Consider the following 27,248-nt stretch of genomic DNA (forward strand, 5'->3'; position numbering starts at 1 on the left):
TGTGATGATTAAACCAGTCCATCTAGGAATATGAATGGTAAATGGCTGTACAATTGATGCTTCTCATTCACCCATTCACACACATACTCACACACCAACGGCGATTGGCTGCCATGCAAGGCACCAACCAGCTCGTCAAGAGCATTTAGGAGTTAGGTGTCTTGCTCAGGCACACTTTGAACTGACAACCCTCCGACTGCCAGACAACTGCTCCTACCGCCTGAGCCAATATCACTAATGTGAACCAAGCATTCTAAACTTTGCAACTACTGAAAGGACAACTTCAGCACTTAACTTCAGGGCTAGAGTGGACCGCGCCTTCAAGGGACCTCATCCCTCCAGAACCCAGGACGGTGATACACAACGCTTCCGGGGCCTGGAGCGAAAACAAGGGCCCATAGTTACACCAGAGAGGCTGTGTTTAGTGGCTGTCAAACCCCGAACAGTCCCACTGCACAGGCCGGGTGATGGCGTAAGCCTTGGTGATGTCACACTGTGGCTGAGACAGGCTAAAGCAGGGCAGTACAGACCTGGTGTGGGACACTGTTACTCAGCCTCCACTCTGACCTTGTTACAGGGCAGGGAGAATGGGTGTGCTAAGCCTGCTGCTGAGGTGACTGAGGAGGCTTTTACCCAGACGACTCGAGTGACAAAGGATAACACCCAGCGTAACAGAGCTTTAGCCCTTAGACACAACCCGACCACTGGACTGACTGATGATGATGATGGTGCGGATGAAGGAATGGAAGGAATATTCTGTCTGGCTGTTCTGTTGCTTTAGGGCCTGAGTTCTCAACAGGGGGAAGGTACTGTATGGGTTTCCTGGCCAGACTTGCTGTGCAATGTCTACAGTACTGTGCAAAGGCACAAAAAATCCATACGCTTACAAAAATAATGATATGAGCAGTTTTATATATGGAAAAATGTACAGTATGATAAAGAGCAGCGAGCTGTTAAAAACTTCATCAAATCAATATTTGTTGTGACCATTTGTTAAAAACTATCTGCTCAAGGATATAGATCACACCCCCCCACCCCCCGCCCCATCCCCACTCCCACAGACCTCCAGCTAGCACTCATTTACGACCTGCAGGTTTTCATAGAGGAAAACTAAAAAGGGGAGATTTGGATTCCTCCCTTTGATGTGCGGTGAGTTGTGAAAACGGCTGATCCTCTTTGCCCTTTGGTTGGCGGAGCAGGCAGACAGGGGCGTAATGAGGAGCGGTGTGGAGAGCGGCTGGGCTGCAGTGTGGAGAGTGGCTGAGCTGTGGCGTGGAGAGTGGCTAGGCTGTGGTGTTCAGAGTGGCTGAGCTGTGGTGTGGAGAGTGGCTGGGCTGCAGTGTGGAGAGTGGCTGTGCTGTGGTGTTCAGAGTGGCTGAGCTGTGGTGTGGAGAGTGGCTGGGCTGCAGTGTGGAGAGTGGCTGTGCTGTGGTGTTCAGAGTGGCTGTGGCGTGGAGAGTGGCTAGGCTGCAGTGTGGAGAGTGGCTGAGCTATGGCGTGGAGAGTGGCTGGGCTGTGGTGTTCAGAGTGGCTGTGGTGTGGAGAGTGGCTAGGCTACAATGTGGAGAGTGGCTGGGCTGCAGTGTGGAGAGTGGCTGGGCTGCGGTGTGGAGAGTGGCTGGGCTGCAGTGTGGAGAGTAACTGGGCTGCAGTGTGGAGAGTTGCTGGGCTGCGCGAGCTCAATCTGCGGATGATGTGAAGGCAGAGGAGGGAGTGTGACTCACAGGGGCCATGTTTAAATCATCTGTCAGGCTTTCTCACCCGCTGTGTCTCTTGTAGTTACTCCCATTCTCAGCTGGTGCCTCTTATGGCTGCAGCCCACAACACCAATTCTGGACCCAGAGGGAGGGAGAGAGAGACAGACAGAGAAAGAGGGAAGGAGGGAGCAAGGGAGGTAGACAGGGAGAGAGAGGAGTGAGGGAGAGAGACAGAAGGAGGGAAAGAGGGAGACATGGAGAAAGGGAGAGAGAGAAAGAGGGAAGGAGGGGAAAGGGGGCAGACAGGGACAGAGAGAGAAAAACAGAGGGAGAGACAGAAAGAGGAAAGAGGGAAGACAGAGGGAGAGAGACAGAAGGAAGGAGGGTGAGAGGTAGGCAGACAGGGAGAGAGAGGAGAGAGAGGGAGAGAGAAAGAAGGGAGAAAGATAAAGAAAGAGAGATACTGGGAGTCCACTGGGGACAGCAAGCACATTACATCTTAATCACTTTGGAACTCATGATTTAAGAAAGACGATGTCATATTAATTATTCCATTTCATAATATTTAATTTATTTTTTATCTAATGCTTTAATTCTGTCACTCATTATTTATTTTCTGTCACTCACACAATGAGTTATTAATTGGTATATATTGTTTATTCAGTATTATATACGTACATGCTTTGGCTAGATGAATGCTATGTTCATCATGATTGTGACCTTCCACAAACTGCACGAGATAACATATTCGTAATTCAATATTCATAATTATCCATATGTCGTATTTATTGTTTTCATTATCATTGACGAAAAACTGTAGCCAGGAGGTAAGTAACTCCTTGCTTGACTGGTATTGCTCTACAAACAAATTGTAAGCAGTAATACAGTATTCATCCAGAAAGTAGTGGAAAGTGGATTTAGCACATAACAGCCACACACAATTGGGGGATAAAGGGGAGGGGAGACTGGAACAATCCGAAAAACAAATAAGAAATACGATTGGGTGGTCTTGCAAGAAAATGAGAATTGCTTTTTGTTCAGTACGAAAGGGAAGTAATCTGGTCTGCATGAATGCCTTGCCACTTCATTTGGTTGATGCAACGGACTAACATTTTCAAGAGATCATTTACAGACCTAACTGCAATTGAAAACTTTGTAGCGACATTACTAAGGGTCTGGGCATCAGGTTCTAACAACGAGGCACAGCAGGACAAATTATGATGTTGCATGCCCTACAGCATCAACATAATCTGTCATAAGCGGGTGAGTGTATGCTTCTGAAATTAACCTTGATTTATGATTGGCATCATGAAGACATGAGTGAAGACATCACTCATGTCACTCAGTATCTCCTAAAGTTTTGCCCTGCCCTTCTAGACGCCGTTCCGGCGTGTTATACGAGCACGAAGCAGTGTCCTGGGGGGATTGTGGGTTGCGTTAAAGCCCAGCTGCGCACGCATGATTGGCTCGGCCAAAAATCTTGGCGCTTTGGATCTGAACCGGACAATAATTGTGTCATCCCACACTCGACTGCTCTGGAATGTTCCGCAGTGGGAGCCTCTGGCCCCAAGCCTGTGCGTGATTTGGGGCTTTTCCAAAGCCACAGCCTGAATGGATTTTTTTGTTATTTTTTGGTGCAGGAGGGCAGTCTGTGTTTGTTTGATGTGTGTGTTTATCTTCTCGGGATCAGTAATGGGTTTGACAGTACTGACAAGTAAAGTATGCTTGGTGACCCAGCACAGTGCAGTCGGCGGTGAACGCATGCGCGGTTCTGAGTGGTGTCATTACCTCCCGCACGCTAAAGTGTAAACAGCTGTAATGCTCAAGTATTTCTGTTCCATATTCAATTGAGTTCAATTAAATTTCATTTGCATACTGATTTTAACTGAGACACAGAACAGCAACGGGAGCAATTAGGCGAGACAGAGCCTCAACACCCAAAAATTAAAAAAACCAGCAAGTGAATTTATGAAATCCCTGCGGGGGTGAAAAAGCACTCAGCGGTGAGGAGAAACTCCCCGGTGGGAAGAGAGCTCAGGACGAACCTGGGTATGGACGGGGGAGACCATGGTCCACTGGCTGCCTTGGTGTCAACAGTCATAGATAAGCTAAATGGTCATTTACAGCAAATATGGAGCCTATCGGAGCAAGCAGATGCACTGGTCAGGCAGTGGTAGCCCGAAGCTGGAGAAATAAAAAGTAAAAGCAACAAAATGTGTATTAATATGCAGATTGGGAGAGGGGAGGTGACGCCTTCAGGCTTCAAGGTTGCATCATCACACAGGCTTGAGACAGGAGATGGGCTTCGCCATAGAAAATATGATAAACTGATGTGGCATGTAAGCATGTTTCAGTGAACTGAACGTCACATAGCGAATCCCTAGTGCTCTCTTCTCGCAGGTTCAAAGACAGTGCACATTATGATAGTTTTACAGTGCAGAATATGAAAAGCAAAAAGTCTTTGTGACAAGCTGCAGTATATTTAGCGCTCTGCTACAACATGAAACACCCAAAGATGAATACAAGATCAACAAAGCAAGTAAGAATCTTGCAAAAATGGAATCAAGATTATTATATTTCATTGACAGCTCACCAGTCTGTGTGTAATTCCTTCCTGCTTATTTTGTTGACAGGGCAAAATATAGCCTGTAATCACAAAGATAATTGTGTGGATTCTACAACAAAATCATGCAGGTTCAGTGCCACTCCTTGTTTTTCACTGTTCAAAAACGTCAACACCGGTGGGAGCCATTCCCTACTCGAACCTCTGTTACCCTGTGACGGCAGTTCCCCATCTGTGTCTAACCAATAGGGGGAGCCATTTTCAATTCCCCTAGGGAAGCCAATTCCTGGGAATGGTTCACCTGTAGATTCATCCCCATGGGATGCCAGTTCCCATACACAGCTGGGGGCAGCCATTTTCTCTTCACTCCCCATCAAACCGCCCAAAACAAACAGACGTTTGATTTACTTTCTCACAAGCCCACAGTTAGGGGCAAATTACTGCACTCAGTCTGATAATAGAAGTTATTACACTCCCAGCACGGTGCCACTTTGCGCGGAAGGTTTTTTTTAAATTTTATTTTACATGCAAATATTTCACCTGTTGACATTCAGAGAGAGGCTCTGTGGCATTGGTTCAGCACTCCACTTTCTCCACTCACTGTTGGGTCAGAGTTCAGTCACCCACAGCCAGCCATTAACTCCATTTTTCAGATGAATTCGAAAAACCTCCTTACGCTATGAAAAGCTCCAAACATTGTAGGAGGTATTGGTGAGGAGGCAGGGGAGGGGGGGGGGGGGTTCTCATTCCCACAGTAGACTCTCAGAGAAATGGTTCCAAAATGAACCCTTTGATTCCATAGAAAAACTCCGTCTAGTTTGAACGTTCATTGTTAGGGAGAAACGGTTCTTTGTCTGGGAGCTTTCACACTTCCTCTGATAGAGGGTTTCATAAAAAAAAGAAGGGGTCATCCATGAGGATGAGCCAAAGACGCGTTTTCTCTGAGATTGTAAAGCAATAGAGAATAGAGTCTCAACGTGAGCAGCACACACTCATATGGAAAGACTCTGACACGTGACAAGGCCTTGCTGACGCAGAGGCCAGAACTCAGGTCTCCACGCAGCGGCTGCAGACAGCCTCGTTCAGACCACAGACAAGCACACTGAGAAAAGCGTTATTATCCTGGTGTTACACCGCTGATGTACAGTCTACAAACTTCCCTTAATTAGCCATTCATCCTCGCCGGCGTCACTCGTAAAGCGCTCCTGGCCGGAAATGTGGGCCGATAAAAAGTGTTATTGGGACAGCAGCCTTGATTGCTTCTTATCTCCCATAAACACTTTGCTCAAGTTTACCCAGAGACGGAGGCAGAGGAGAGGAGCAGGGCAGGAGCTGGTGGGGCCCGGCGAGCCTGATGGGTTATTCATGAACCCACGGAGGAAGTGCTAGCAGATAAAAGTGAAGGCAGGAGTATATAACGCGTTTGATAATTGCGCTTTTTAAGTGCGCGGTAATGGCGGGCTGATTAAAACCCATGAACAGAAGTTGAGATTTGCCGTGGTGTCGCACCTTCGTGAGCGGAGCGACATTTAATCCCATAATTGGCTCAGAGGCTTCATAACTTCATGGTGTGTTTGTGTGTGTGTGTGGGTGAGTGAATGTCTCTATACAACCCCATCATTAGTGTGCACATAGACCTTTGTGTGTTTATTTTGATCTTTTTTTTAATAGGAAGGTGAGTCACAATTAATTTCTCCTTTTCAGGGGCTGCTTTTAAGTTGTCGTGTAGCTAGAAATCTGAAAAGGAAGATTCAAACAGGAATTTAATCTTAGCAAGACTGGAATTAACATCCTACAGTCTGACAACAAATTAGATTTACAAATGTAATCTGACCCTTCATAACCATGTCCTCTAGCACTGTGCCTTTTGGCAGCTGAGGGCCAGGGATTGTGGTTGGTTCAGAGGGAAGACTGCCCTTCCAGCACTACTTTAAGCACCAGTCTGGTTCCCTAAAGATCTCCCTTGCAGGCATGGCCCCATTTTGCTTCAGCTTTAAAACTGACCTGGCACTGTGAAACCGAGACAGATTTTCCACCCTCTGTAAAATGGAGTCTGGCTCCAAGCTGACAAAAAAGCACTTTGTGATAGGCGCACTCCTTACCCCTACTGTATGCTGATCCCAGAGGAGGACTCTGACAGGAAGACCTGTCTGTTGGAAGAAAACAGGAGGACAGCCTCTTCTTATGTTCTCATCACAGACATGACCCAGTTCTTTTCAGCAGCACAAAGCCATCTTCATGTCTTTATTCCGCTGGCAGTTTTGCTGTGTTGTACTTTTTTTTTTTGTATTTGTAGGTATGATTTAGGTTTGAAATTCAGAGGTTATTACACATTTATGTGGATGACAAGCGGCTTGGTTTTGAAATAATTTTCCAATTATTTGTAGCATGCAATCAGACAAGCTCACTATATAAATAATTTCTGTATAGCATATACATATATAAATGAATATACACAAATAATTTAAGAGCCACAGACAGCAGATGTAAAGTGTTCTATGTAAGTGGTACGTGGGTGAGTTAGGGTGAAGGTGTAATTGTGGGGTTGTGAATATGTGTGTGTGTGCGTGTCTATGATTGAGGGCAGTGTGTGGAGGCTGGTCTCTCACTCTTGGCTCTGTGAGTTTGAGCAGATGTCCCTCTCATGCATATTCACTCTGGTACTCTCAGGATGACAAAGTGGAGCACGCGTTTGGAGAGGTAAATCTATCACATAACCGTCTCATGCAGGTTAAGCACAGAGCACTTTTAGTCACCGTTAGTTAGCTCCGTGGGGATGCGGGTGTTCGCAGAGTCAATCCGACAGCCGTCCATTCAGGTGCGCAGAAGGAGCTCATCCAGGGGGGCTGGAGGATTGTGGGATGTGGGAGGTCAGGAGAGATGTTGGGACAGGTAGGCCCCACGCACCGCCGGATTACCCCCCGTCTCTGCTTCTGGGGCCCCTGCACATCACTTTTAATGTGACAAAGAGGGAATTTACACTTCAGAAGGCATCCCGCTTTTATTCCACAACTCCTTAAAATAACCTGCCTGATTTCCTTGATGATTTTCCATCCTGATTTTCAGAGAAGACTGTGGCTGTCTCCTGTTTCTTCATGCACAGATGGTGCTTTTACTGCTTATGCCAGATTGCATATAAATGCAGAATTAATAAAATATGCAACATTGTACGTAGTGACATGCAAATTATGTTTATATTTGTATTATTTCCTTTTGATCATGAGCACATGCACACCTCCAATCTCTCACCCGAGTGCCTGTGACCATTGTGCATTTCACACAGGACTACAGTAGACTTGGCGCCGATAAGAGAAGAGGCATATCTCTCATCCACAGCAACAGGGGGCTGTGGGCACCAGGCGTAGATTTGGGGGCAGTCAACACAGTGATAACATTGTGATTAAAGAGCCCTGACAAATGAACAGTATATATGAAATAGTCAAATTAGCAGCTTCCACCTCTGAAAAACACCCACATAATCCCAACACCCCCTCCACGTCCCCCGCCCAAAACTGCCTTTGGACAGGAGCGACAGATGCATCAAGTTTTGTATTTCTGAAATAAGTTGTCAGATGCCCGAAGTGTTGGCGTAGCAACGGGCACCGCGACAACACCATCTGAGTGTTCCAGCACTTGGCAGATCAGCCCTTTGCAGAAGGCAACAAGCACAGTTTCATAAACACATATTTATCCTCGTAAAGAAATAGCAGCCGGATTTGCGGTAGTGTGTTGCGTTTCCTGGCAGACGTACAAGGATGATTGCCGGAGCCCGGTGGTGAATAGCACGTAAACACAAGCTGTGGGAGATGGCATCTCTGGTGGCTTCAAAGAAAAAAACAAATTCATAACATTGCCGCAATTTAACACTGTTATGCTTCTGAGTGTAGCTACATTACACTTGGCACTATGGTCGGAGGGAGCGTGTTATGCCAAACAGTAGGATCGGGCATATCTGAGCCAGATCAACAAACAGGCCTTCTAGCTCATCATTAAACTATTACATACAAGCACATTAATAATCATAATATCACATCTCCCCGATTCCTCAAGATATTCTATCCTTATTTAATATCATCCATCCGTTACGTATAAGCGCGTTTTGAATTTGTGTAAAAAACAAAAGCGAAAAAAGATTAATTTCCTTTAATGGAGGGGAAAGAAATGAGATGTTTTTTGCATTTGATTTGCACTGACTTTTAAATGTGTTAAAACCTCATTAGTGGCCTGCGGTTATGTAGTCTTCTGCCTTCATCTGCACAAAAAGTCCAATTGTCAGGACCACATAGGCCTATTATGTTTGCTTTGGAATGATTAGAAATAATATGGAGAAAAGGAAACTCTGAACATGCCGAAAATGTTGAATCATTTTCCTTTTGCATAAATCTTTATTTTAATTCCACAGCGTAAATGGGTCTTATCGTATTCGCAATATTGGAACACTGTCAGACTTAGAATTGAGGTCAGCGGGTGTGCTTTTCTGATTGGCTGTCCACGCCTCACACCCCTGCTGAACGAATTGGCTTATTGTCTAATTCAGGGGGGGGGCCCAATTCCAGTCCTGGAGGGCTGGTGTGTATGCAGGTTTTTCTTTCCGCCAATTACCCAGGCTAAATGAGTTCATTGGCTGTACACACCAACACTGGTTCACTTGTAGATTAGATCACTACTACATATCAGGACAGTCTGGCTGTCATTTTAGAAATGTAGCCAAAATATCAGATGACATAGGGCCAATTAAATAATTCAGGCCAAAGGTTGGGATGAAAAGCAGAAACAGTGACAGTTAGACCAGTTAGCAGTCTACTTGGCTGTTTCTCTTGGTGGGCAGTTTGAGCCATACTTGGCTGTTATCTCAGCCAATGGTGGGGAGGTATTGTGCGTATCACATTTTGTGTGTATTAGTGTTTTTTTAAAGTGGCTGCGATTTCTTTCATATGAGCAAATACCATATCTGAAACATATTCCCACTGGCATTTCTAGAGCAATAACTATTAAGACCATTAACATTGTTTAATTTCATTTCTGTAAATTGACATTTTAGCCTAGTGGAGGGACCGCCATTCACGCCTGTATGGCACAAAAATACGCTCAGAAAGGAAAGCTACAGGAGAAAGGAGAAAGGAGTGTTGCGAGTGTGGAGAGGCGTAGTTTGCCTGACACGTACTTCTGGCAGTGACACGGGAGAGTTTGAGCCGCATAAACACAAGAGGAGGAGGAGTTTCACCACAGCCGTCTTTGTTTCCAGTACTTCCAGTGTTTCCGTGTCGACGACATCGCTTATTGTCTCTCTTCAGTTCTTTTCTTGCTTCTCTGTTATTATCATGATCTTCTCTTACTGTCTCTGTCTTCCGTTTTCTTTGTTTCTGTTGTTTGGTTTGCGCTCGCAAGGCAAACTATGCCGCTGTGTTTCAGAGTGTGTCTCCATGTAGCGGGGGAACTATGGGAATTGGAGTATAGAATAGACCTGTTATGACCTCCAGTCGCCATGGGTGGCCGCTAAATCAAACAAAACCAAGGACATCTTAGATTGCTACTTTAATGCAATAAGTTAATGACACACCATATGCAAAATGACACACTGCTCACACAGATACACGATTGAGGCTTTTCTCCATTTTAACATCAATTACTGTAGATGGGATAAATACACTAGAGCGTAGCTCACCGTGTTTGGCTATATATAAATAGCAAGAAAGAAAATGCAAACATAACTATATAAAATGAATGTGCTGAGTTGTATTTGGCAATTTGACAGCAGGACAGGTAATGGAACTTTAGAGCTGAAACAGAACGATACGAAAATTTTGAGGCTCTTCAGGGTGTGTTTGACTGAAATAACCAGTCGCAAGGGAGGCAAAACCACCAGGGATTTCTGTAAGACTCAGGATGTAGGAGTTCTTTTTCTTCCTAGTACTTTTTTTTTTTTTACCAGGATGTAAAATTCAATGCCATACTAATCTAAGCAAGCGATGACAGGAATTAAATCCAGTGACTTACATAAACCATTTTTTTCCGCTGAAAACAAATAGCTATACACATAAGACGGTATGGGATGAGCGAGATAATGTGTAAAATTATGTTTTTTTAATGTTTTACTCATTTTCTTAAATTAATGTCACAGAACCTCTTGGAGGGGAGAGGAAATTGAATGTCGTTCAGCAGAAGGACATTTCCCATCATGCATTTTTAAATAAATATTATTTTAAGTAACATTCCTTCCTTTTTCTAATATAATCTGCTCTAATTAAAAAGGAAATCAATTGTTTAATGTGCTGACAAGGTTTTAATTAACCATTGTCCCTGTGCTGTTCATTTTCTGCTACATCTATGAAGGCAACTTTGCACATTTTTTATACAAATACATGCTCTCACCAGGCATATTTCATATTTATTGGCTGTTCTGGCTGTAAGGTGTGTTCTGTATTTTCTACAGTCATGCATAACCATGAATCATAAAACATTGTCTAGTATGGTAATTTTCTGCATATTTTTTCTGAATGCATTTGTGCCTTCAAGTGGCATCATAAGTTTCTTTTTAGCTTAAAAAACAAATACTTTTTTTATTGGATTTGTTAGTTGTTCACTAAACCTTAAAACTTTGTAAATACAAAATGCAAGGGTCCGCATTTCATTTGCATGCCTCAATTATTTTCACCATTTTCACCATATGTCTTATATGATAAAAATATACTGCTGTAATTTCTGCTCATGAGACACCAATGACCAGTTCTTTCATCACAGCATATTCCTTTAAAATGCTCTGCCACTAGCCCTAATCTCAGAAAAGGATTCAAAGCAGTTCTGCTCATCGCCAGCTGCTTAGTCTAATCAACTGTAAGTCACTTTGGATAACAATATCAGCCAAATAACATGTAATGTAATGCAATGCAAAAAGGTCAGAAAGCCCCACTCCATATAGTACATTTCTGAGTGCTGACCAACTCTTACCGAGTTGACTGCCTTTTTATCAAGCGACATTTGTATTACACAAGAGCATGGATGCATTTAGATTTTTATTGTCCTTATTATTAAGACAGGGTCTTCTCAGGCAGTAAGGCAGTGAGGTTTTCTTTTGTTGTACTTAGTGTGCAGGCTGCATTTCGTAAACGCCGTGCCAGTTCAGTGCCCCCCAGTTCCCCTTGAGTTCATGCCCTTGAGAAATGTCAGACTTCAGATCTGGCAGTTCTGCAGAGCTGTGCTGAATCTGCCCCAAAAAAGATCCAGCACCGAGCCTCTGGTCAGACTGCAGCTGCATTTAGTGTGTGTGTGTGTGAGTGTGTGTGTGTGAGTGCACGCACGTGCGTGTGTGTGTGTGTGTGTGTGTGTGCTTGCGTGACCACTTTATTAGGTATCTATTACACTTATTTTTTAGACTTATTAAGTTTGCTGTAGTCTATCCACTTAGAGGTTTGATGCGTTGTGTGTTCAGAGATGCTCTTCTGCATACAACTGTTGTAATGTGTGGTTATTTGCATTACTGTCACCTTCCTGTCAGCTTCGACCAGTTAGGCCCTTCTCCTCTGACCTCTCTCATTAACAATGCGTGTCTGCCCACAGAAATGCTGCTCACTTTATGTTTTCTGTTTTTGACATTCTCTGTGAACTCTCGAGAAAATCCATGAGATCAGCAGTTTCACCTAGATCACATTTCTTCCCCATTCTGATATTTGGTCTGAAAAACAGCTGAACCTCTTGACCACGTCTGCATTTAGTTGCTGCCTCATGATTTGCTGATTAAATATTTGCATTAACAAGCTGGTGTACAGGTCTACCTAATAAAGTGGTCACTCAGTGTATGTATTACACTGTGAGTGAGTGGAGTTTTGAGTTTGTGACAAGCCAGGTCCATGAGGCGAACCATTGTGCCTAAAATCACCTACATCAAAACAGTGTTTGCACTGCCAGTGCTGTTTGGATGATGGGTGGCAGGTACAGGAAGTGCACCAACCCTGACCACAGAAACAGAGCAAAACTCGGGAGCAGGAAGAAGCAAACACTGCTACAAACAGCCTTTCTGCATCCACAGCTTTATTTAGGCTGTGATGGGTAGGGTGACGGCTCTGCTGCAGAGGATGTCAAACTTCACAGAGCTTCACGCCGCTCACAGTCCACAGCTCGATGCAGAGTATATAATCCCTTCCGCTCTCCTGCAGCAGGAAAAAGTACCTGACACTCATCAAACCTGAGATTTCCTTGGCATTAACACACAATATAATGATACCTAATTACCCTGCTCTACCATCTGACAACTTTGTACTGAGGACAAGTGCAGTTTACAGTGTGAGGTTTTCTTTGTAGATACACTTCCACAGAGGGGCCAGTCTAGTTGTCAGGCCTCCTGGTGGGTGGGTGATGTGGTGCTTTGCTTGTAGTCTGTGTTTGTTATTTACTTGGTAAAAGAGAATAAATGCACCCAAGCAGAGCAGATAGGCTCAGAAACACAGCAGAAGTCATGCGAGGGTAGGAAGCATTCAGAATGAAACAAAAGAAACAAACTTTTTGATAAAATCAAACGGATGAAGGTGAACATATCCGAACGACAGCACCACTCTGGAGTGACCTCTACCACGCACGGTTTAGTCTCCCTAAACAGCCTAGGGCCTGGGCGAACCGTTTTTCAAAAGAACCAACCGATTTTAGCCCTATTGAAAACCCTCTTCACCTTGTCCACTCTCAGTTAAAGCCACTCACCGCATTTGCACGTGCGGCAGCCTGGGCCGAAAGAAAGGAGCGAGATGTAACAAGGCATTCATACACGGGGTGCGTAGGTGGTCCAAGCCTAACATCTCCAAACACTCCAAAACCTCAAAGCCTTCAGCATTCAGACACTTACTGGGGGGCGGCATGGACTTCCTGACTTGGAGACCTCTTCAGAGAAAGGCGCAACCTCGCCCAAAATGTCATTTCCGTTCCTCTGACATCACCCCAGCAGGACAGAAAGGATTTAAGTTAAAACCCTACAATCAGTGTCTGAGTGCTGTCTGCACGCGCGTTAGACCATAGCAGTTAATGGCAGATTACCCAGATTGCCTGAAAGGCTCGACAGAGATAATGAATGCTTTGGATGAGATGTGGGCACAGATTAGGTCTAATTCATTTGCTCCGAAAATAGTCTCCATATCACCCTCTTCGCTTTCCCATTGCCAGCTGCCTTCTGGAAGCTCTTTCAGCCTGTATCGAAAACACCTGCTGATACCACGCTGTAGTACCATAATTAACGCAATTGAGCAGTTCATCTTCAGGAGCGTGCCTCCTGAAGAGGCAGTCACGGAAGAGGCCTTTTCTGAAGTCTACAGACGGCCTGACATGGAGGAATCTGTGTTCATCTGCGTTCAGTCGGGTGCTATTTAACCTTTTGACATCAGTGGGAGCTCACCACTCGGCTTGTTAATATTTTAACACATTGAAACATTGAAGAGGTGTGGTGTGCTTGTGTGTGTGTGTTTTATCTTGTGTTTACAAGGCATTCTGACCTCCTGGATCACCTTGCACCGAGTTAAGGCAGTGTTATGCCGTTTGTGTCCGATCGGCAGTTGTTTATAGCAATTTGCAGTCAGCGCCACCAGGAGGCGATAGATTTATGAATACGCTGAATACAAATTGTGGAGGTCAGGGCCCCACAAAGAATTGAAAATGAAAAGTAGTCTTTTTGATTGCACAGCCTCATTTCCATCATTCGTCTTTTTTTCATTCTGCAGTTAAACATAAAATAAGGACATTTGTATCTAAATGAAAAAGCCTTTACTCTGAGACGGAGATCAATTCCCAGCCTAATGAAGAATATATTCTTCATCATTAAAGCATATCCATAGCAAAGTAGCAGAAATTAGATTAGAGTACAGTTTTATTTTGCAATATATATAAGAAAAAGTGGCAATTCAGTCAGTATTTTGGGGCGTAGTGGCACTCAATGCCAGACAGTCCTACAGGGTGTTCTTAAGGCCAGGGCAAATAGAGCCAACTACAGGAGAGCAGATGGTTGCTCCAGACATACCGCCTGGTATAACATGGGACTTGGCTCTGAGCAGACACAGTCCAGACCTCTCCCAGTTCTAAATGGAGTATCTTGTGGTGCAATGGGGGCCGGCTGGGTTAGCAAAAAGTTTTTAAAGTGCTCAGCCAGTCAAAGTAAGAAATTTGCATTTTTGCTTGGATACACTTCAGCTTCTGCATGGAGAAACCTGTGAAGTGAATATGAATGAAGGTAAATGATAAATGTTCCAAATTCTAGTATTTCTTATATCCTGTATGCTGACTCATCATCGCAACACTGACATTTTAACACCCAGCTGTTGTGGCTGAGAATGCCGATGACAGATATATACACAGTTTTTGAACACGCATGCTGCACTGGAAGACAAAGAAAAAGGACAAACAATGAAACAATCATTCATAACTTCATAACTTCATAACAACTTCATAACATAATGTGATCCCTTTTGGAAAATCTGGTCTTGTGGCCTATCAGCTAGCTAATTAGCTAGATATCTCCCTCAAGTTGCTAGATAGACAGCAAAGTCTGACAAGCGAGCTAGTTACAAGATAGGTCTGTGAAACATTCCCCAATTTACAAACCTAAAAATAACAGTCTCCTCCTTCATGACCTATTAGATTTTGTTGCTAGACCACCCATTAGCTGACACCTTCAAAAGTGCCAAGCCAAGAAAATTCGTATTTGTCCGACAGAGGTTGAGCAAAAGAAGGCTGATGCGCAGAAATGAGCTGCCAGGTATGGTCCGTGGGGCAACATTGGCTCCGTAGGTAAGAGCAGTCACCTGGGAGTCGGAGGGTTGCCGGTTCGATCCTGCACTGGGTGTCGCTGAGCAAGATTTAACCCCCAAATGCTCCTGACGAGCTGGTTGCATGGTAGCCGTGTGTAACGGGGTGAATGAGAAGCATTTAGGAGTTTGGATAAAGTACAGGAGTTTGGATAAAGGCGCTATATAAATGCAGACCATTTACAAAGGACCTAAGCCCACACAGTCCATCAGTGTGTAGAACAAAGCACTGTCATGAGTTTATTCAGCTGATCCAGCGAGTTTGAAAAGCAGTTTAATATCGGCCCTGTGTTTGCAGAGAAGCTGCTGTGCAGGGTATTTGATATGCATCTGCTATATTTGCTTCTCTGCTGGTGAAATGATGTGAGAATGATTCCTGAGTCTGTGAGGATAAGCCAGTCAAACCCTGACTCTTCTCCAGCTGCAGTGTATTAATCCAGCTCTTGCCAAGGAGAGTCTGGCTTCAGGAACACTGCCAGCTCTGGTACACCTTATAGTCATGGCTGAGATGGAAAAACTACTGTAGGTAGTATCTTAAATAACCAGTGACCAAAACCTGTATAACCATTAATTCATTCATGTTTGCTTCTGTCTGCAAGCACCGTGGCAGGCATTCCACCATTCTCTCAATGAACTGATGGAAAAAATACTCAAAACACAATAAAATAGTAAGCTAATATGGTTATGTTCCTAGTTTTAAAAAAATACTATTCGTAAAAATGATATAAGAGCATAGAGCAATGAGCAATTTGCAATTGGAAGGAAAACAATATAAAAAAATATATAAATGAATGAATAGTCAATAAGCTGATGAATAATTCCCTGCTTTGGCTCTGAGTAGAATGATCTGTACCTGTACAGTGAGGGACTGGCTCCACGGTCTTACAGAGTGCTTCTCCTCCCACCCCGAGCGAGCTGGGTAAAACGCTATGGAGCGAGGTGCCCAGGCTTGGCCAACGCTGACAGGAATGCTGATGAGTTCTGGAGAATGGGTCTCTCTGGAAGCTTCAGGCCCATAGGCTGGGCATGTGTACTGCTTCAGATAACCTGGCAGCTCACAGTGCCAGGGTCAGGTCCCTCTGAAAGGGAAGCTTCATCAACAAAGGGAACCTGGCTGCAATATCAGGGCACCAATTAATTTTTTTGTCCCATCATGACATGCATACACACAGGTTTATTATACAAGCTCATGTTCCACAGTGTGGAACTCTGTCCGTATATTATCAAAAATACATAACAATTATTTCCCCCATTACTGCATCATGCTAAAAATATATGACAGTTTTTTGTCCAATTAGTTTTTATTCTGCATTTTCCATATGTAAACAACCCATTAAGTTGGCCCAGAATGCCTTAATGTTGCATACATTCCGAAAACTTTCTTGAGAGTTGGACGGTTTTGCCACATTATTAATGAATTGAATGAGTGTTTTTTGCATTGTACTTATTTTTAAAAAATGGCTAGTTATCCTTACAAATTATAAGTGGTAGTTCTCAATTCTGTTGCTTTGGCAACATGAACAAATGATTGTCATGCCAATAAAACCGAATGAAAGGAAGTGGATTTAGAGACACAGAGTGAGGGAAAGAAAGGGAGAGGGAGACAGACGGATAGAAAAGTAGACGGGGAAGGAAAGAAAGAATGAGTCAGGGGTGTTAAGGAGACACGGGGTGATGTGTGAAAGTGATAAAGCAATGAGAGGCAAGCACCTTAAGCTGCACATCTGACCATCAGTGTGAGAAAGAGAGCTTCCCTCTGCCAGCTGCTGTCAGACTGCAAGAACGGTGGGGAGCAGACAGAATGGAGAAGTGGAGAGAGAGAGAGAGAGTGAGAGAGGGCGGGAGAGAGGGAGAGAGAGCAAGAGAGGGAGGGAAAGAGAGAGCAAGAGAGGGAGGAAGAGGGAGAGAGAGAGGGAAGAAGAGAGGGAGAGAGAGAGCGAGAGAGGGAGGGAGAGAGGGAGTGAGACTGTGAGAATGCTTGTACTCAGAGGCCTCTCATCAGTTGATTTCCATTAATATTTCTCCAGCTCACCAGCAGCAGTGTCTGTGTAAATGACTGGGCTCCTGACTTCACTGCTCTGGTATAATCTATCATGGCAATGGGGCTGTGTCCGCTCCGGCTGCCGCTCATTTGCTGTGGTAACAAGACTCTGGAGCCTGGCTCCAGGGCATCCAAACATGCATCCTCCCTCCTCTGCAAATAGCTCTCTGCTCCAATAACGCTAAACCCGTGCACCTCTCGCCCTAACAAGAACCCGCAGGATGGTCCCGAGTGGAACTGCTATTACCCTACACTGAATAACGAGTCAGCGTGTGTGTGTGTGTGTGCGTGTGCGTGTGCGTGTACGTGCGTGCAGCGCAGAAACAAACAATGTCGTACACGGTAAACAAAGTAGGTTGGCCTTTTCTAAAAAAAATAAATGGACAGCGGGGCGATAGCAGATTATCATAACAAGCTTGGTTAATTTCATAATTATTCTGTGTTAATGTGTCTCTAATGAGGTCTGGTAAGCAGAATGCATTGAGATACCTGCTGCTCCTCATTAACGAGCCTTTGTCTCCGCTCAGCGATATTAAAAACAGGAGAGGAGAAAAGGTGCGCTTGAGTAATTGGACCCGTCTGGTCTCCAGTGGGGCCGGGAACCCTGTGACTCACCGGCTGATGAAGATGAATCTGATCGCGCGGGCCAACGGGGAGAGAGCAGACGGGAGACTGTCATTGGCCGATATCTATCAATGGTGGAAGAATGCCGGGCGCCTCGATCCGTGACTGACAGCACCCCGTTGTGTGAGACAGAAAGGCTTATTGGGACAGGGTTGCCCTGGACAGTTAAAACACAGCACTTGATCCCTCTGTATCAGCATTTCCTAACCTTTCTGAGTCCACGAGCAGGGTAATGAGCAAATGAATCTTCTGTCACGTACCCCTTACGGAAAACAGAACCTGAAGTACACTCAGAGAGCAATTCATAAGGTAGACCTGCACACCAGCGTGTTAATGCAAATATTTAATCAGCCAATCATGTGGCAGCAAATAAATGCAGAATAACATGCAGTCGTGGTCAAGAAGTTCAGCTATTGTTCGGACCAAAAGGGGGAAGAAATGTGATCTTAGTGACTTTGACCATGGAATGATTGTTGGTGCCAGACAGGGTGGTTTGAGTATCTCAGAAATGGCTGATCCCCTGTGATTTTCACACACAACAGTCTCTAGACAGAGAATGGTGCAAAATACAAAAAACATCCAGTGAGCAGCAGTTCTGCAGGAAAAAACACATTGTTAATGTGAGAGGTCAGAGAGAAGGGCCAGACTGGTCGAAGCTGACAGGAAGGTGACAGTAACTCAAATAACCACAAATTACAACAGTGGTATGCAGAAGCATCTCTGAACATACAATGCGTCAAACCTCTAAGTGTATAGACTACAGCAGCAGAAGACCAGTATGTCTAATAAATACCTAATAAAGTGTTCACTGAGTGTATGTTTATATATGGAATTCAAAAGTATTTAGCACGTCTAAACAACTGAACATACACTCAGTTTGCATGTTAGTATGCAGTATAGGTAAGGTGCATTGCTGGACATGGCTGGTACGATTTTCAATGAGTCGAGAGTACAGCAAGATATTTATATGATCCTATGACCCCCTGACACTCAGTTTAGGATCCATCTCAGAGGATCGCTGAAGATCACAGAGACCTGGACCTGTGGGCCTGTAGCCCATTTCCATGCTTGGCTGTGGCACCCCGTCACCACCTGAATCATCCAATCATCGTCTTCTCCCAGCCAGTTTTCCCCCATGTCTCCACATCAGGGCTGGATAGTTACTCCATCTGATTGCATGAAATGAGGCCTTAGAAATGAGAAATAATTGGCCAATCAGAGTAATCGCGATGCTAAGAGCCAACGGTAATTTAAAGTGGCACCTTGATGTTAGCACTGTATGCGGTAGCTTCCTGTTTCTACCACACTGACAGGAACCTGAGATTTTTTTCTGCCGATTTTTAGTGTGCACCATTCTCACAAGTGGAATGTTCCGCTCAGCATCCAGTTTTAAAAAGAGTCATTGCCATCCAAGCAGCAGAGGTTATAGGCTATCGCATAAACTGAGAGCTTTCGTTGTTAAAGCACAATGTGGGACTACATAATTTTAAATTCATTAAACAGAACAATATCTTTGTTGCTTGAGGGGGAACTTAAGACGGCAGTCGCCTAGCCACTCATCAGACACCTGCAGATAACCAGCCGACATCAGTGAGAGATTAGCAGCTCCTCTGTCTAGCAACAGAGAGGCTGGAGAGCAGTCATTGATCTATCCTGGGAGTACTGCACACATGCCTCAGCTGCCCTGCTCCTTGCATTGAGGTTGCTGGCATAATGGTGGTGTGTGAGCTGCCAATCCCAAAAGGCATAAAAAGGAGTGAAATAAATACTCATCAGAACACACACTGGTACTGCTCTCAATAGACCACACTGGTAATGCTCTCAATAAGACACACACTGGTAATACTCCCAATAAGACACACACTGGTAATGCTCTCAATAAGACACACACAGGTAAAGCTCTCAATAAGACACACACTGGTAATGCTCTCAATAAGACACACACTGGTACTGCTCTCAATAAGACACACACTGGTAATGCTCTCAATAAGACACACACAGGTAAAGCTCTCAATAAGACACACACAGGTAATGCTCTCAATAAGACACACACTGGTAATGCTCTCAATAAGACACACACTGGTACTGCTCTCACTAGACCACACTGGTAATGCTCTCAATAAGACACACACTGGTACTGCTCTCAATAAGACACACACTGGTAATACTCCCAATAAGACACACACTGGTAATGCTCTCAATAAAACAAACGAACATCAAATGTTTGTTTGTTTATTCGTTTTTGGTTTGTTTATTTGTTTGTTTATAAAAAAATAAAAAATAAAAATTCAAATAGGCCCCGGTCCTTATCTTTGTTGTGCAGGTAGCAGTTGAAATTGTACTTCCCTCTAGGGTCTTTCAGCGCACGTATGCACTTTGTTGTACGTCGCTCTGGATAAGAGCATCTGCCAAATGCCATTAATGTAATGTAATGTAATGTAAGACACACACTGGTAATGCTCCCAATAGACCACATACTGGTAATGCTCTCAATAAGACACACACTGGTAATGCTCTCAATAAGACACACACTGGTACTACTCTCAATAAGACACACACTGGTAATGCTCTCAATAAGACACACACTGGTAATGCTCTCAATAAGGCACACACTGGTAATGCTCTCAATAAGACACACACTGGTAATGCTCTCAATAAGACACACACTGGTAATGCTCTCAATAAGACACACACAGGTAAAGCTCTCAATAAGACACACACAGGTAATACTCTCAATAAGACACACACTGGTAATGCTCTCAATAAGACACACACAGGTAATACTCTCAATAAGACACACACAGGTAAAGCTCTCAATAAGACACACACTGGTAAAGCTCTCAATAAGACACACACAGGTAATACTCTCAATAAGACACACACAGGTGAAACAGTCATAGGAGACAGAAAGCTCTGATAGAACACACACTGCTAATTCCGCGTTAGAGCATAAAACACACACAGCTCTGATAGAATACACACCGGCACTGTTCTTGTTCTCATAAAGCATCCAGTCTGGTAGTCCGTAAGGGATGAAGGGAAGTAACCCCGCGCTCTTACTTGCGTTTACCTGAGCTGCAAATGAATTTCCCTTCAAAGCCCCTTTCATAAATTAGTTAGCAGCAAAATGACTCTCCAGGCCCTAGAGTGAAGACGAGATGCCCAGCTGGTCACAGCATCCTCTGCTGCCACAGGGAAATATGTTTTAATCAGCTTGATTAAAGCAAAATATGAGATATCATTAATTATTAAAATGACCTATGGGGCTTTTGTGTAGTATTTACTGAACAGTAAACAGAGTTTTGACTGGTTTAGAGGTGGCTACTTGTCATTTAAATTCCTTTAATTAAATAGGGGGGTGGAGGGGGGATGTGACAAACAGGCAGATAATAATGCAGTGTTTGCTGAATTTGATTTATTTATTTATATTACACACTTGCTTTTGTGGTGAGCTGCAGTTGCCCAAAGCCATTTTATTTCTCTGCAGCTCAGCAAAGAGAGCACTCACCCTGGGTCTCCTCTACAGCGCCTCCTGTGGCTACTATGGGGATTTAATTTCATCAGACTGAAACAACAGTTCTGTGCCTCACAACAAGAAAGCAACCTTGGCTAGTTATCATTCTTGTTTTATTAGTCACTTTAACTGCATTGCATTACATTTTGACATTTAGCAGCTGGTCTTATACATTGACTTACACAGATTGCATTTTTTAGTTACAATTCATTTTTACAGCTGGAGTTCCACTGTAGCAGCTCAGGTTAAGTTCCTTGCTCAAGGGTACAGCGGCAGGGTCCGAGCTGGGAATGAAACACCAAACCTTTGAACTACAAGAACAATTCCACAACCATTACCTTAAACTGCCGCCATTTATATTACATCGTTTGTAGTAAATTGGTTTGGGTCCAAGACAATGCTTGCTGCCTAAATACGACCCAATTTCTGTAATATATGACAGCATAACACGTTTGTATTGTCTTATATTGTCAAGGAGAACATGATCTTCTCAATAATATATTTTATAGACCCCATAAACACCTCTAACAAATGTCCTTTATATTACCATGGATGGATAAACCCCATGGATTGATAGTTAAATAAGGACACAGTGACGTATGCGCATGAGAAATAAAAGCTTCTCTTTTTCTTCTTAGTCGCCAGATCCTTCATTATGATGTTATAAAGGGTCTTTTGTGTGATGACTGATTGAGTTTCTTATTTCAATGAGGATCTTGAACTTTTTTAAATGAGGCAGTGCAGCTTGTCCTCTCTGCCTCTCTGCCCCCATGAACCCAGGTTTCACAATTACCTCCCAGTGCCAGACAGGTAACCATCTCTAATGCACTTTAAATTGCACCTGCATGAGGAGCGTGGTGTAAGAGCTGTCAGTCACTGTCGACCCTCGTGCCCAGTGCTCAGTAGGAAAGAAGGCTGACACTGTGATTGACATCCCTCCTTTATCTCTGGAGGAGCTCTCTCTGTGTCTGGGAGCCTGGTCTTGTCTGTGACTTGCTAAAGAGGGAAACACATCCCCTTGTCTTCAGTCACTGTGGAAAGAGTGGGATATCAGAAATTCATTTGTTCTTTCCGTCTTCTTTCAGATGTCCTTCGGATGGGCCGCCTCTCTTCCTCACCCAGTTCCTCCTCTTCCTCGGCTGTACCTGTGGCCTCTGGCTCCACACGGCCTGCGCACCTGGTCTGATCTCAGGGAATCGGCATCCACACAGGAGCACCTGTTCCCTGTCTAACCCCCACCTTTACTCTCAGTGGCCTGCGCAACCTATCACACTATCCTCGCCTTCTTCTGCTGGGTTTCTCTTTATAGCTCTACTCTGTACCCCTTTCTATCTTCTCTATTGTCTGGTCTCTCCTCTCTCTCCCTCTCTCTCACCCTCCCTCCATCTCCCCCTCTCTCTCTCTTTCCCTCTCTCCATCTCTCTCTCTATTGCTCCCCCCCCTTACTCACTCTATCCATCTCTCTCTCAGTCTGTTTCTGTCCCTCTCTCTCTCTCTTTTCTCTCGCTCTCTCATGGCCTGCCTCCTCGCGTCTGTGTTCTTCCTGGTTCTGCGGACACAGGCGGCCCCCCCACCCCCAGACCACACCCCCGGGGGGGAAGGGCCGGGGTCCGAGCCCCTGAACCTCCTGGCCAACGAGACGGAAGATTACTCTCCGCTGGTGGGGCCCCCCGGGACCAGCAAACGGGTCCCCCAGAGCATCATCATCGGGGTCCGCAAGGGCGGCACAAGGGCCCTGCTGGAGATGCTGGACATCCACCCCGACATCGCGGTGGCCGCCACCGAGGTGCACTTCTTCGACTGGGACGAGAACTACGCCAAGGGCCTGGACTGGTACCGCAACCTGATGCCCTTCTCGTTCGAGCACCAGATCACAGTGGAGAAGACCCCGGGGTACTTCACGTCTCCGCTGGCGCCGGAGCGGATCCGTCAGATGAACGGCTCGGCCAAGCTGCTCCTCATCCTGCGGGACCCCACGGAGCGTGTCATCTCCGACTACACCCAGGTCTACTACAACCGCCTGGAGAGCCGCAAGCCCGTGCAGGTCATCGAGGACGTCCTGGTGCGCAACGGCGCCCTCAACACGCGCTACAAGGCCATCCACCGCAGCCTGTACGACGTGCACATGCGCGGATGGCTGCGCCACTTCCCCCTGGAGCAGATCCACCTGGTGGACGGGGACACGCTGATCCGAGACCCGCTGCCCGAGCTCCAGAAGGTGGAGCGCTTCCTCCGGCTGCCGCCCAGGATAACGGCCTCCAACTTCTACTTCAACCAGACCAAGGGGTTCTACTGCATCCGCAGCGAGGGGCGGGAGCGCTGCCTGCACGAGTCCAAGGGCCGGCCCCACCCCGTGGTGAACGGCACCATCCTGCAGCAGCTGCGCTCCTACTTCCAGGACCACAACCACAACTTCTACAGGATGGTCAAGCGCTCCTTTGACTGGCCCTAGGGTGGCTCAGCCCGGTCTGTGGACTGGGGGTAATTGGGAAGCTGCGGGATACCGTGTAATGTTGTCCCTTCCCTGGGGGGGGAGGGGGGCAGCAGGGGTCGCTGGGAGTTTGGGGGGGGAGAAGCACTTTACAATCGACAGCCCCAATTCTTCTTAAAAATGCCTTTAATGCCCTTATGTCAACGGGACAGTTTTGTATTAAATGGAGAGACATGAGCTTGGCAGAGTGGAAGGCCGAGTAGTTATCCTCTGTGCTGTACGTGAAAAGCGATGCAGGTTACTGCAGCCAAACTTGTGAAACTTCCATTTCCTTTTTTTCCCCTTTTTGTTTGATATTCTTGTATTTAATAAATGGTTCTGCTTTAAATGGAAATGTGAGCTCAGAGCTGCTGTTTTTTTTTTTAGGTCTCTGAATCAGTCAAATGGAAGTGGGCAGTTGCACAGCCAGAAAAGCCTTTGAATCGCGGTGGTAGCGAGAGCAAAGTGAATGTGCGAAACTTGTTGCCCTAAAGCGGTGGTTTAGTATAACAGGACTGACTAATAGGTTTGGACACTGCAGTCAGTGCCTGCAGCGGAACAGCTCAAACCGCACGAGTCAGCAGAACGATATTTGGAACGACACCTTGCCTCTCCCCCCCCCCCTCCTTTCATTTCCCATGAAGCAGTGGAACCTGAACGGGTTCTGAGCCCCGGCGGGGGGATCCAGAAACGGAACGCGCGGATGAGTCAGAGGGCCGCCGCAGCCTGTAACCATGACAACGCCGCCGGGCACTCTGCTCACACCTCCCTGAACACGCAGAGTACGCCATGCCTGTACGCCACGATCGTTCCCTCCGCACTGACAGCTTTCCTTAGGATGTGACAGGGTGATAGAAAATGCACTGCAGTGGAGAAGGTGGCACATACAACCCGCGACAAACAATCAAATCTACAAACAGGTTATACCTACTTTTAACATACACCCCGTTTGTCAAACTGCTGAAGCTATGCAGTGTTATGCCTGCTTTGTGCCTTGGTGTTAGACCTGGGACTGCTGAGTTGGTGCTGGTGAGCCAGCAGGGAGCACCATTCCCTCTTGACCAAATGAAATCCACCTGCCCACTGAAAACAACTCAGCAACAACTCCAAAGCATGAAAATACACCATTAAATACACCATTAAAGACAAACCTCCACTGCCAAGGCCAACACTCATGTTGACAGGCAAACCTTTTTTATTACACACCCCACTCAAGAGCAAAATGCATGTCAAAGTGTCATGGCGTTCGAATGCACCGCCGGTGAAACATATTTGTTTCTTCGCAACACTTACGTTAACCTAGTCTCTCACACCTGCATATCCACCGACCACATCACATAACACTTTCTTCTGATCATAACATTTTACTTTGCTTCGGTTCAGCACGTGACACATTCTCTCTGGTGTGGTTTTGACTGGTCTGGAGCCCTATGCTTCCCCATACGGTCCATGTACAGCCCGGGACAATCTGAGCAGTGGCCTCAGCCTGCCACTTGCAGGGATGAGTCCTCCTCATGTCGTTAATCACCGTGTCTCTCTGTAGATGAGGGGTGGGAGTGTTTGTGCGTTTCGGTTTCCCGGCTCTCACCCTCAGGGGGTACGAGTCTGTTGCTTCCCACACAGTGCCCCACGGGGGGTGGATGAGAATTTGGTGACTTCAAAGTAAACTGTTCCCTTTGAATCTGAAGCGCATGACAGCACAGCAGCCGGATTGACAGAGGTCACAACAGAGAGCGAGAGTGGCAGAATTCCTCGGCATTCAAGTCTGCATGTTATGCATTTCATGCAACATATTGTATTAATGTGAAGGTCGTAGTACAAGACACAGTTACATTATGTCTCTAAACAATCATAAAAAAAACATATTTAGGTAATAATCATTATTATAAAATCTGTAGAATTGAAGCTGATATTCCTTCAAGGCAGTTATCACTTCAATCAAACAATGAATTACAAAGTTCAGTAACAGCTAAGAGCACTGTGTGTGGGTGCTTGTATGGGAAATGACAATACATGGCAAATGTACAGTGCAATCCGTAAGTATTTGGACAGTGGTAGAATGTCTGTTCTTTTGGCTCTGCCCTCCAACACATTGGATTTAAAATGAAATAATGCATATGAGGTCCAGACTTTAACTTGAGGTTATTAACATCCATATCGGGTGATCCGTGTAGGAATTATTTCCCTTTTTATATAGAGTCCTCCCAATTTAGGTAAAGCAAAAGTAATTGGACAGTTGGCTTCCCAGATATTTCTGATTAATCAGGTGTATTCAATCACGTCTTTCATGGAGGTATAAGAAAGGTTTCAGTAACTGTTGGCTTTTGATTGCCTTTGGAGTTATTGGCATTTGTCAACATGAGGACCAGAGTTCAGCCAATGACAGTCAAAGAAGTGATTATGAGGCTGAGAAATTAGAAAAATAAAACACAAACATTGGCCTAACAATATGCTCATCAAAATAAACTGTTTGGACATCATTAAGAAGAAAGGGGTCATTGCCCAGCTGTGGGATGAAGCACTGTCCAATGAGTTCGGAGGCATTTGACTGAACTTGAGCAGATGCTTCTGTAGCCTTCAGAATTAATTCTGCTGCTGCTGTCAATGAAGGCAAGTGAACCCGCACCTGTGGCAGCCATGTATAATTTATTTTAGCCTCCACACTTTGCTCTTGCCATCTATCTGATACAAGTGGAATACCTTTTTTCCGGAATTCTGCAGGCTCTTTGAGACACTATTTAGCAAGATATAACCTGGCCACCCTGGGTTTGCAGCTTGCTTGTTGTCTCTGTAGATCTGTTTGTGAAGTCTGCTGCAGAGTCCCTGACACATCCACGTCCGTCTCCTGAAGAGTATCTGTGAGCTGTCAGACAGGTGTTTGGGGATTTCTCTTCATCATGCCAAGAATCCTTCAGTCATCAACTGTAGAGGTCTTCCTTGCCCTATTGGAATTACTGACCTGACCAGTGCTCTCTTTCTTCTTAAAGATGTCCCAAACGGTTTATTTTGGTGAACTTACCATTCGGCCTTGGTCTCTGACTGTATTTATTAGCTCAGTACTGAGCTTTCATATATCTGCACTAAGGAAGCGATAGAATACACCTGACTAAACAGAAACAGCTGAGAAGCCAACTGTTATTTTGGTCCCCTAAAATGGGAAGACGATGTATAAAAAGGGATGCAATTCTTACACGGATCACCTCATATGGATGTTAATACCCTCAAGTTAAAGGTGAGTCACTGCACTTTAATCTCATATTCATTGTTTAATTTTAAATCCAAAGTGCTGTGAGTACAGAGCCAAAAGAACATAAAATCTACCACTGTCCAAATACTTAAAGGCTGCACTGTATATGAAGAACATAATTGGATACTAAGACGTAAAGCTGTATCTTGCATAGAGTATGGCAGTTGGACTCCCAACATAGTGGCTGTCACGTGCACGTATCACACACAGAGATGGCCCCGGGCCCCAGGCCCTGGCCCTTGGCATATTGTGCTGGTCTGTGTACGACCTTGCTCTGATTCCACCCTACTCTCCCACCCCTTGCAGTCCCCCCA

The 27,248-nt window shown here is 45.2% G+C and overlaps 1 protein-coding gene across 1 annotated transcript in view; it reads left to right on the forward strand.

Moving 5' to 3' along the window:
• hs3st1l1 (heparan sulfate (glucosamine) 3-O-sulfotransferase 1-like1) overlaps positions 1-24,042 on the forward strand; it is a 32,494-nt gene extending 8,452 nt beyond the window's left edge. Inside the window, exon 2 of the mRNA XM_061228464.1 lies at positions 22,303-24,042. Within this exon, the coding sequence (XP_061084448.1) occupies positions 22,731-23,669 (939 nt within the window). The 5' untranslated portion in view covers positions 22,303-22,730 and the 3' untranslated portion in view covers positions 23,670-24,042. The remainder of the gene's footprint in view (positions 1-22,302) is intronic.
• Positions 24,043-27,248: the final 3,206 nt, after the last annotated feature.

The sequence above is a fragment of the Conger conger genome, chromosome 18 (assembly GCF_963514075.1).
Source record: "Conger conger chromosome 18, fConCon1.1, whole genome shotgun sequence".
NCBI lineage: Eukaryota > Metazoa > Chordata > Actinopteri > Anguilliformes > Congridae > Conger > Conger conger.